This window comes from Manis pentadactyla, chromosome 9 (genome assembly GCF_030020395.1).
Source record: "Manis pentadactyla isolate mManPen7 chromosome 9, mManPen7.hap1, whole genome shotgun sequence".
Lineage (NCBI taxonomy): Eukaryota > Metazoa > Chordata > Mammalia > Pholidota > Manidae > Manis > Manis pentadactyla.
The window spans coordinates 41821593-41833230 of NC_080027.1; the positions used below are offsets into that span (position 1 = coordinate 41821593).

The 11638-nt window shown below is 47.9% G+C and overlaps 1 protein-coding gene across 1 annotated transcript; it reads right to left on the reverse strand.

Annotated features, from left to right (window-relative positions):
- Positions 1-1534: 1534 nt before the first annotated feature.
- LOC118921887 (folate receptor alpha-like) lies at positions 1535-5359 on the reverse strand. Its single transcript, XM_036903965.2, has 5 exons — positions 5237-5359; positions 3805-3962; positions 2346-2534; positions 2067-2202; positions 1535-1931 (listed from the first exon to the last, which is right to left on the reverse strand). The coding sequence occupies exons 2-5, from the start codon at positions 3952-3954 to the stop codon at positions 1630-1632; spliced, it is 777 nt and encodes a 258-aa protein (XP_036759860.1). The 5' UTR covers positions 3955-3962; positions 5237-5359; the 3' UTR covers positions 1535-1629.
- Between the last annotated feature and the right edge of the window lie 6279 nt (positions 5360-11638).

Sequence of the window (11638 nt, forward strand, 5' to 3'; positions counted from 1 at the left end):
TACACTCTTCATGTTAATACAGTTCTTTGCATAGGTTCAGCGTCAGTTCCCTTTCTTACCAGGTTCTAACTGAAAAATTAAATTTGTGACCATGACCATAACATATACACTGACCATAATATAATAAGGTCTTTCAGTGTAGCACAGAGAAGGCAAACAGGGACTCTGTGGCATCTTACTACACTGATGGACAGTGACTGCAATGGGGTATGGGGGGGACTTGATAACATGGATGAATGTAGTAACCACATTGTTGTTTCATGTGAAACCTTCATAAGAGTATATATCAGTAATACCTTAATAAAAAAAAATAATTAGCAACTTTCCCAATATACATCTCAAATAGTCTGAGCATATTTTAAAGGCTATTTATAAAATAAATTTTAATAAAACACAAAATCCTGAAAAATATATATATAACAAGGTCTTTGTAGTAGTCATTAGGTCTGTTGACAAACATTCTGATTCTCCTCTCCTTCTAAGCACATGTTAGGACTGTATTTTCTTAGCCTTCTTGAAGTTAGTTATGGTCATGACTTGATCTGGCCGACAAAATAAGTGATGGCAGTTTAAAAGCCTGCATGGAATTCCCCAAGTTCCCTATTCCCGCCTCGTGGAAGTGTTTGTGATGACATGGAACCTCCATCAACCTGGGTCTCTGAGTGACAAGCAGAACCCCCATGACAAGCCACATTAAACACTGTAGCTTGATTAAGAAATAAATATTAGTTGTGCCACAGAGGTATCAGGGATATTACTGTAACATAACCTAGCTTATTACAACTGCTACAAACTACACTTAGCATGGGAACATTGCCTAAAAACCTGTCAAATCGTTAGTTTGGGATCTGCTCTAATTAGGCGTCTAGTTTGGGGTTCCAGTCCTTCATCTGCCAGACAAATTGAGGACCAGCTCCTCTGGTCAGATATGGGGTCCATCATCCCTTCAAAATACATATGTTTACCTACTTCATCAGGGGAAAGAGCTTGTCCTCAAGAACCGGCTTGTCTGGGGAGGAACCCTAGCTCGTATGCAGGGGATAGGTTTGGCCATGTTCCTTAATTTATATGCCTGTTTTCACATTTGTAAAATACAACAGCAACTACACCCTATAGTAATAACTATAAAGCCTTTAGGAGAGTGGCTGGCAGATAGTGTTTGGTGGGTATTAGCTGTTAGTGGAGAATAGCTCTGTCTGGCGGCCTTCACCTCTTCCCAGCCAGCTATCCAGAGCATGCGGATCCTCCCATTCACCTCCTTCTATTGAGAACTGAGCACAGGGCAGAATAGTCAACCCTGGGAGGCTTGGGTCCAATTCAAATGGTAAAGGCCTTGGCTCTAGGTGAGAGCCATAGTGAAAAACGAAGTCAAGAGCTATGACTGTGACCTCGGTTATAAGCATAGTTAAGCAGCTGGGAAGTTGATAGCAGGTATCAGGGCTGGGAACTGACCAAGTCTAACTGGCTTCAATCAGTGGGAACTGGGAAGCAAAAGTCACATTCCCATTCACACCCAAATAATCCACACAACACATGTGGGATGTCTGATTTATTCAAACTGTTAGTCATAGGCCCCCCCATGAAACAGGAACTTAATACCCAGGAGCTGTGGGGCTGAACAGGGCAGGGCTATCCAAGCGTGAGGAAGTAAAAGGAGCTCAGCTGAGCAGCCAGAGCAGTGGTCAGGCCCAGGAGAGGCCTGGCCTCACAGAGCCCAACCCCACTCATGGCCTTAGCATAGAACCTCGCCACCTCCTCATTGGGGTTGCCCTGTGCAGGGTCGAACCACATCTGGATGCAGCGGCCGCTCCCTCGGCTGTAGTTGGTGGCCTTGTAGGAGTGACTCCAGATTTCACTGCACAGAGCAGCAGGTGTGGGGAAGTAGAAATCAAAGCGTTGGCAGGAAGCTTCCAGTGGGCACTGGTTATACCCTGTAGGGAGGAAGAAAGACCTTTAGCCACTGGGCCCAGAACAATCTCTGGTTCTGCCAGCCCCACTACCCCAAATCTTCATATACCTGTTCTATGCCCCCACACCTCCCCTCCCCCCTGACCCCAGACCCTCACCTGAGGTCCAGTCCCAGCCTGTGTGCCAGTTGCTCTTGCAGGTGTGGGAAGTGCGGCAGTCTTCCCACCAGAGCTGACAGTCCTCTTTGCACAGGGGCACATTCAGGATTCGCTCTTTGCGCCAGCTCTGGTTCACCTGGGAGATGTCGGTAGAGAATATAAGGGCTCAGGTTCAAGACTATCAGCAGCCCAGCCCTGAAGAGACCCAGAGCTGAAGAGGCAGCCAAAGGAGACTCAGCTCCTCTGTAAAGCTGGGGGTACTAGGGAGGACACTCCTACCAGCTGGATCCAGGGCCCCAGGTTGGGGGAGCACTCATACAGGCAGGTGTCCTGGATGAAGTGCCATTTGCAGGCGGGCTCCATCTTGCCGCAGTGGTTCCAGTTGAAACTGTACAGGTAGGAAATGTCCTTGTGGGCTTCCTGGCTGGTGTTGGTGGAGCAGCAGGAATTCTTCTTCCAGGGACTGCACTGTGGGGGAGACACATGACTGACCCCCACATCCAGCACAGCGAGAACATTCCCACAAGCAGCCTCTCCCTTTTAATTCTTGATCCCCAAAGGCAGTCTTTCAGAGAGACTCTTGCTGTTGGGGGGCCCTCTTTGGGAGAGTTGCAGTAATTATAAAACTCGTTAATTCACATCTTTCTTGAGCTCCAACTTACTCTAACCCAGGAATTTTCCTAGGAACTGGGGACACAGCAATGAACCCTTATCACTGGATAATTAATTGCTTTGGAAGAAAATAAAGCAGGGGAAAGGGCTGGGGAATTGCAGTTTTCTAGAAGGGTCAGGTTAAGCCTCATTGACAAGGTAACAAAGACCTGGAGGTTAGGAAACAAGTTAAATAAATTGTAACCCCAGAATAGTTCTAATTCCATAAATACTCAATACATTCTTATAGAATGAATGAAAACCCACAGCCTAGAATTTAGTACGAAGCAAAATATTAAAATGTGCACTTCTAAAAAAATAGAGGCTGAGGAAGTTAAAGTCAAGACTGCTCAAAGAATCCAAGTCATACCACCACTTTGTCAGTCTGCGCTGGTTGCTGCGGGCTCAGTGATTCAAAACAAGCACGCATAGAGAGGACTGTGATCATTATGTGCTAATGAAGTTAAACTGAACATTTGCATACTGGAATGCATATTACAAGTGATTTTACTTTTGTTTTTCTTTACAATTATGGCATCATATTGATTTTTTAAAAATGTTTAGATATATTCAGTATATTAAAGGGGCTGGGGCAAAATCATTGTCATAGGAAGGAGATTTCAGGTCTGACAGGGTCCAGAGACCCTGTGGAAATGTTTGTTAGGTGCATGAATCAGCCACCCTCACCATGAGAAGAGATTCACTTTTCTTGAGCCGTTTGGAGTTGGCAGAGAATAAGCCACTATGTACAGTGCGCACTTTCTCCTCTCAGACTCTTAGCAGTGTCAGTCCTGGTCTAAACCGAAATAAAAATCAACCCCTGGGATGGGTCCTTCCAGTGTCATTTCCCAGGCTTCTCTCTGCGCCCGCTTCCTGATTCCTGTAATGTAGAAATCCAGCCAAGAAGCTGAGCCTGGCACTGTGCTGGCAACACCGGGCACAGTATGTGTCGCCCATATGAGTGCAAACTGAAGGTCTCCTCAGGTGGCCTCTTTGCCACCACCGTGGAGGGGATTTGAAATTTCCATCTCCTGCCTTCCTCTTCCTGAGTCAGCCCCTGCCCACCCCAGACTGACCCACAGCTCACCTGCCCGTGCAGCTTGTCCTCAGGGCCTGGCTTTATCTTGTGGTGCTTGGCGTCCATGCAGATGTTGAGCAGGTCAGTCTTGGGCCGGGATGCCCACACGGCGGCCACCCCCACCAGAAGGAGCAGCTGTGTTGTAATGGATCTGGCCATGTCAGTCCCTGAAGGAAGAGCTGTGGTCAGTGGCAGAAGGGATGTGGAGGTGGGGCCTCAAGGTGTGGGAACAGCCCCAGGGGGTGGAGCCCCATGAAGCCTGGGGCGGGTAATGCCCCACACCCACACCTCAGTCTTCCCAGCTCAGTGAGGGGTGGGATCAGACACCACCCTGTGGGACAGACGGGGCCTGGGCCTCACTGGCTTACTCAGGTGGTCATGAGGATCAAGTGATGCAACTAGAGACAGAGTTTGGGCCAAATGCAAAAATAGCCAAGAGGTTGCCATAGGTCCACAGTCCCTTGTTTGAAATCCTTTATTTTCAGAAAATAAAATTTTTAGGACTTCATAAAAGTCTGAAATACAAAATAAGGTAATAAATTTATATGTACTCAACAATCAAGCACATCTGTGGTGAAACAGACTTCTGGGATAAATAAAACTACAATAACCTCACTTTAATTTTCAGGTCAGATTTTGTCATCAAAGGACTTTGTACAAAAGTTTACAATATCTCAGTTTTAGAGCTCCAGATAAACTGTAGACTGATGTTTGTTTGTTTATCTTTTTAAAAAGCTTTGGTACCAGCCCTTTCCATCCTCATCATTTGGCCTCTCCCAGAGACCCTCTGACCTGAGGGCTGTCACAGGGCACAGAGGCTTGGGGAGTGGGTGTGGGCAGCCAGCCAGCCAGCCAGCCTGTGGGGCCTTGGGAGGCTTCTGAGATCCCCGCCACAAAGCTGGCCTCCCCTTTGCCTTCAGAGCACCTCAATCCTCCAACTCAAACACTGAGCTTTGGGACAAGGCTGTTCTCTCACCCACTGCTTACCAGGTGCCTGGCTCTCCTAAAACACTCAGTATTCAGCATTCATTTCCCACAGCTCTTAAAGCTTATGTACCCTCTCTACTCACAAAGCTGCCTTGCTTCCACATTGCCCCCCTCTCCTGCAGAACTCAGGCATCTTGCTTGGGCCTTGGAATGGGGCCTGAGCTGGTCCAGGCTGACTGTGCCCAGCAGGGCTTGGGGACACCTGGAATTGAATTCCTCCTCCTCCTCCTCCTCCAGGCTGTGCTGAAAGGCAAGGGCCCTGGGTTCTAGTTCGAGGACAGACACTAACTTGTATGTAAAACCTTAGGCAGGCCCTGCTCTGCTCTGGGCCCCAGTCTCCACTTCTGGATTCTCTCTGCTTCAGGAAAAGTAGATCCTCCTAGTCCAGCAAGTCCTTCAACACAGGCTGGGAGTGCCCAGTGTGGTGGGTAGTAGGGGCTGGGGAGGGGCATACCTGGGAGAAGAGGTAGCTCCTGGTCTGGCTCAGGCTTCCGCTCTGCCCTACCACCCCCCCTTGCCTTACTCCAGGGGACATCTGTGGCTTAGTGGCCTAGGAGACGGGCAGTAGGGCAGGCAGTGAGAATGTTGGCCCAGGAGTGGAGCCTGGGATAGGGCGAAGGCCATTCAGCAGTTAATTATTGCACGTGGGCACCAGCCAGGCCTCCATGGGAGGTGGGTAGGAGGGGATGGATTAATAGTGCAGGCCTAAGGCCTGTCCCTAAGCTCTACTAACCCATTTTCTCCCCACAATTCAGATCTAATAAAACCTTGCAGCCTGAGTTGTCAGAGTCCTTTAAAATAATCTGGTCTACTTCTTGTTATACAAATGAGAATGAGACTCAGAGAATTAAGATCAAGCCAACTGCAGGGCAATGGCTGGAGTGAGGGCTTCCAAGGCCCCAGCCAGCTGTACAGAACAAGAAGCTCCCATGTCCCCCAGGAACTCCAACTTCATCAACCTCAGGCATTGCCCCCCAAATCTCAGGCATTTGAAAGATCAGAGCCTCAGTTGTTCCAAGGCCCCACTCCCCTCCTGTCTGCCTGTTACCCACCCACACAGGTATCCTCTCTACAGCATCTAAGAGTCTGCTCTAACTTAGACTCCTCCCACCACTCCCACCCCAGCCCAGGACAGAAGCCTTCCTTTTGTCACCCTCTGAAACCATGGTGGTACCACTGGTGGGGAAATGGAAGAGGGGAGCAGATTTGGGCAGGAGGAAATGCTGAGCTCCCTTTGGTCAAGGTGCCTGTGTGTGACCCGGGGTGGTGGGGTTGTAAAGACAAACGCTCAGGGGAAGGGTCTAGGTGGGATGCAGATGTGGGAGCTGTGAGCCCATGGATGGCAGCAGAAGTTCAGGGAAGTTGGGGCCCCAGTGCCCTCTGGAAGGCCACAGATCCATGCCCGTGGAGCAGGGCCGATGGGGAGCCAGAGTGATGCCCGGGTTCTTGTTTGCGGAGTTGAAGAATGAATTTCGCAAACACCCGAGGTAGGAGAGCCAGGGAGAGGCTTTTATTGAGAGATACGATGAGAGGACAGAGCTCCTGGCTCACACCAGTAGGGGACAAGAGAGTCCATAGTGGTGTGTTGTCTAGGGGTTTTATAGGCAGTTGACGATTTTGGTGAACTGGATAAAGGCTTAGGGGTGTGGACTTGTTAAGTGGTCTCTGAATATTTAGAATTAACTTAACACAAGGAACTTCTTGCTTTGATTTCTCCCTGAGATACCAGGGTCTTGGTCTAGGAGGATATCAAACAAGGCCACCTGCCCAGCCCCCAAGGTGGGCTGAGGTATTGTTTGCTAAAGAGTGAGTTAAGAATCTTACTTCCTAACTTCCTGGGTATCAAAATGCAATCTTATCTTTAAGGTGGAATCCTTCCTGCCTTTTACTATGTTTTTTATGGCAGGGCTTGCTTGCTATTATTAATTGTTCAGATTGCAAATCACCTCATCAGGTCTGAAGGAGGAAAGACAGCACATAGGCCTGGGCCTTTTAGCATGCTAAATTGAATCTTAAGATTATAAATGATTAGCATAATAAAAACATGTGCTTCTCTTTCTTTATCTGGGAAATATTACCTGATCTCACTGAAGAATGACTCTAGAGCTTAATGTTTAACACAAGAGTTTTGGTAGGGGGGTTTCCTTGCAGGTAGTTACATTGCTCTGACTGTAAATATCCTGCCTGCTTTTTCCAGAGGCCCTCAACCTGCTCTGACTACACACACAGTCCCTGTTTCAAGAGGAGGTGGCTGCGTGACCAGAGGAGAATCAGCCAAGGAGCACCCAATCGGCCTGCAAAGAAATTGACTCCCAGGAGACCCCAAACTCGTACCCTGCTTTCCCTCTCCGTCAGAGTGGGGCTTACCTGGATACTGTGACAACCTGGGAGATTTAAGCCTTCTGAAGACCTCAGCAGGTAGAGGACCACTAGAACCCTTGGACCTCCCTCCTGGCTTTACAAGCCCAGCCAGCCTTCCCCTGATTGGAGAAGAATGACCAGGTGTCTAGGAATGCCTGAAGGTGGGAGCTCCTCTAGATGGGACTTGCTCCTACCCCCATACTCCATGCCTGCCCTGGGGACTGATCTTTAACTGGGCTTTGTGGCGCCTCCACTGCAGGTGTGAGGTTTGGTCCCTGAGCTGGGCCCCTGGGCCTTGAGGGCTTCAGAGGTAACCTGCAGGTGGAGGTGAGTTGGAGGTGGAGTTCTGATCCCTGGGGAGTCCCTACCCTTGTTGAGTCTCATGACCTGATTGAATCTGGGGGGGCCCACCATCTGGCCCCCAGGGAGGCAAAGGGTGAAGCAGCCCCCTTGGAGCCAATTCCAAGATTATCTGCCTCAACTGGAAGCTTACTACCAGCAAGGTTAGCCATCAGCATCCACCCCAGTCTGAAGACTGCCCTGTAACCAAAGATAACAGGAAGGCATCTGACCCTCACAGGTGGGAGCTCTGGGCTGCAGGGAGTGGCAGTGGGAGAAAAGGGGGCTTTTGCTGAGTGCCAGCACATGGCTTACTCAATGGCTTATTGCCATCCTCACAGCTGCAGGAGCGGCAGCTCGCAGGCAGCGAGGAGTGGCTAGGAGTCAGGTCTGAGCCTGATGCCAGCCTAGCTTCTTTCACAAAGAAAGGAGAGCTCTGTGAGGAGCCCTCAGGGCATCAGCCTAAGGATTGCAGAGCCAGTGTTTCTTCTCTGGCCTTATCTCTTGCCCTTGCCTTCTTAACTTAGCCGCCTAGAAATTCTGCTTGCAACTTCTATTGCCTCCAAACCTTTGCCCGTGCTGAACCCTCTCCTTGGAATGTCATTCCTCCTGCCATTTTCTGCTTGGCACACATTCCTCAGGAAGCCTTCCCTAATGTCTCTGTGCTTCCCTGTAGCAAAGAGTCAGCTCATTGTTCTGAGTTACTGGTTCTCGGGTCTGTCTGCCTCCCCCAGACTGTACCAGGTATCTAAGAACCCTCTGGTTGGCAGGGACCAGCAGACTGGGTGCTCAGAAAGCATCTGTTGACCGACAGAATGAGTGCACAGATTCCCTAACTTCCTGAGTATTCCCTTTGTGCCAGGCCCAGGGGATCAGGTGTGTATGTTTTGTTGGGGAGAAGCCAGACAATAAACACAGTAGATTAGATACTTGTACAAGGGAACCAGGGTGATGTGAAAAGTAAATGCCTGGATGACTTCTTTTGGTTGGGTGTTCAGAAGTCGTTTGAGCGGAGAATTGTAGGTTGAAATCTAAATAGCTATGAGGAGCCAGCCTGCAGAGGATGAAAGAACATTCCAGGAACACAGAGAGGGAACTGCTGGAGTAAAGGCCCCACGGTGAAAAGTGTGAATGGAGCTCATGTACGGGGGTGTGGAGGGGAAATGGTTTGACATGAGATCTGAGGGGTAGGGGAACAGAGCCTCCTATGTCATAGACAAAGTTTGGTTTTTCCAACAGTTATCATAGGAAAGTATTAAAAGTTTGGTGAGGGGTTGTCACATACTAAGGCACTTCTGGTGTTTGTTTTTACTTTGTAAAAAACATGTCCACTAAAGAGTGAAACTCATGGATGAAAGTTTGATGGTGAATAGTATATCTACAGTTCTTAAAGTATCTCCCTACAAATATACTTACTAATTACAAAGGGAACAAAGAAGTGGAAAAACCTGGCAGACCCAATCTCAAAAGATCAGTTAAAATAATCAGGAATGGGCAAACCTGACACCGTGTGCCTCTCGTTATGATGTATCAAGGACACAGTGTGGCTTTTGAGATATTTGTATCAAAAATGCATAACCTCAGTCTAATGATGAGGAAACAAACTCAAAATGAAGGCTATTCTACAAAATATCTGGCCCATGCTTTTACAAAATGTCAAGGTTATAAAAGAACCTCCCCTCCCTCCAATATCCATCTGTAGGTGGTTGAATTGGATGTGACATATATATATATGCAGGTAGAATATTGCTCAGCCATTTAAATGAACTAGATCTCAATAAATCAATATAGCGAAATCTTGGTAACCATGTTCTTATAAGACACATGGCAAATGAAAACCACACTGAGATACTCTTTTTTCCACATATTAATTTAGGAGAAAATCAAAAGTTTGACACCATACCCTGTTGCCAAGACTGTGGGGAGACACTCATGCATTGTTGCTGGGGGCCACATTGATACAATCCTTATAGAGTTGTGACTATCAAAATGATAAATCCATATTCTCCTTGACCCAGCAATCCCTCTTCTGGACTTCAGGTATAACATTTTAGTATGTAAAATCAGATTATCAACTGCATTATTTGTCATTTTAAAGAGGGAAACAATGCAGGTGTTCACCACTGGGACCCAGCCTAGCCCACATCTGTAAGGGAAGGAAGGGGAAAGAAACTTTCTTTCCCACCAGGAGCCAAAAAACTCGCCGACCAATCTCCCCCCACCTTCCTCCACCAATCCCCTCATCCCCCTGTTGTGTGGGAATGAAGAACCTGGCATGAGGGGGAGCCTGGTGCAGAGAAGTAAGAGCCCCAGATGGAAGGATCAGCCTTCACTCCTACTTGCTGGTGAACTTCAAGCTAGTCTCAGTCCCTCTTTTGGGCCTCATAACAGGAATGGTGAACAGTGAGGCATGCCCTCCACCCACCTACTCATCCCCCAGTTATTGACAAGACACAGACACATGTGGCTCTATTAGGCTAGGCTGTCAGAGGAGACTCGTAGGACCCATCTTGGATCAGGAATCAATGAGCAGGGCACTGTGAAGCCCCCTCATCTGAGAGAGCTGAGCTGGTCCATCCATGTTGCCAAAAATGGCAGAATTTCTTTTCTCTTATGGCTGAATAATATCCCATTGTGTTTATGTACCACTTCTTTATCCATTCAGCTACTGATGGACACTTAGGCTGCTTCCATATCTTGGCTATTGTAAATAAAGTGGCAAAAAACATAGGGGTGCATATGTCTTTTCGAATCATCCATTTTGTTTTCTTTGGGTAAATTCCTAGAACTGGAATTACTGGGTCAGATGGTATTTCTATTTTTAGTTTTTGAGGAACCTCCATACTGCTTTCCACAGTGGCTGCACCAATTTACATTCCCATGAACAGTGTAGGATTCCCATTTCTCCACATCCTTTCCAACACTTGTTATTTCTTGCCTTTTGGATAGTGGCCATTCTGACTGGTGTGAAGTGTTATCTCATTGTGGTTTTGATTTGCATTTCATTGATGATTAGTGATGTGGAGCATCTTTTCATGAGCCTCTTGGCCATCTGTATTTTTCTTTGGAAAAATGTTCAGGACATCCACCCATTTTTTACTTGGGTTATTGCATTCAGCCAATGTTAACTGAGTGCTTATTATATATCAGGCACTGTGCTAGGTGCTGAGAATACTCACTTGAACAAAACAGATCAGTCTCTACCCTCATGAGCTTAAGGTTTTAGTCAGGGGTGGGGGAAGACAGAGAACTGTAGGCATAAAAAAAAACAGCAAGTGCGAAGTCCCTGAGGCTTTTGCACTTCCTCCTCTCAACCATCCAGTAAAACCATCAATACTCCTGTTACGGAAAATACTGAAAAAAAACTGGACTGGATCGCTGACGAAAAACCAAGTGGCACTCGTAGTTCTTGGAGTGTTGAGGCTTTATTTCATACTGGCTGGCTCAGAGGGGAGTAATCTCCCAAAAAGTCTGAGCCCCAAACAAAGGCAAAGGGAGCAATATATATCTTTCTGCTTCCATATCTGTAACCTTCCTAAGTGCACAGCAAGCGAGCAGGCAAGGGGGAGGGAGCTTAGGGACTACCTTGGGAACCGGTGCTCGGCAGAGCGGGAAACCAAGGGACTGTTTTTTGTTGTTGTTGTGTTGAGGAGGGGAGCAAGACAGAGGGGAGCCACCCGGGCTAGATTGCTGTCCTCGTAAATCTTTCCCTATCACTCCAATTTTTATAGTTTAAGTAAGCTACATCCCTGGTAAATGGGATTATCGTTTACCACTTACCACCCATTACCATGGGTGGGGTTAAGAGTTTAACTCAGCACAGGGTGGAGAGGAGCCTGGCCTCAAGTTGTGGTCAGGGGTGAGGTTGAAGGGGGCTGGTCTGGCTCTCCCAGGTTCTGGAACCCCAGGCTATGGGACTCCAGGTAGGCTCTGAAAGAAGCGGGGAATGGAGCGGTCCTGTACACGGGCCTAAATATGCACTTGACTAAATGTGGGAGGCAATCCTAGGCAGGTAAAGTCAAGGTAGATAAGACAGTGGAAGTGGTGGAGGTTTCTCTGGAAATCACTCTAGGCTGGGACTCAAGAGCCGAGTGATCATGAGGCAATTGCTTAAAGTCTCTGAGATGAACTCTAGCACCCAGCGTCAAGCCAGTTG

Bases quoted from the DNA above. Each gene is read 5' to 3' on its own strand.
- LOC118921887 (XM_036903965.2), bottom strand. From the start codon at position 3,954: ATGGCCAGATCCATTACAACACAGCTGCTCCTTCTGGTGGGGGTGGCC. The intron at 2,535-3,804 runs GTGAGCTGTGGG...TCTCCCCCACAG, and splicing joins AGGACAAGCTGCACGGGCAG to TGCAGTCCCTGGAAGAAGAA. The intron at 1,932-2,066 runs GTGAGGGTCTGG...TCCTCCCTACAG, and splicing joins AGGCTGGGACTGGACCTCAG to GGTATAACCAGTGCCCACTG.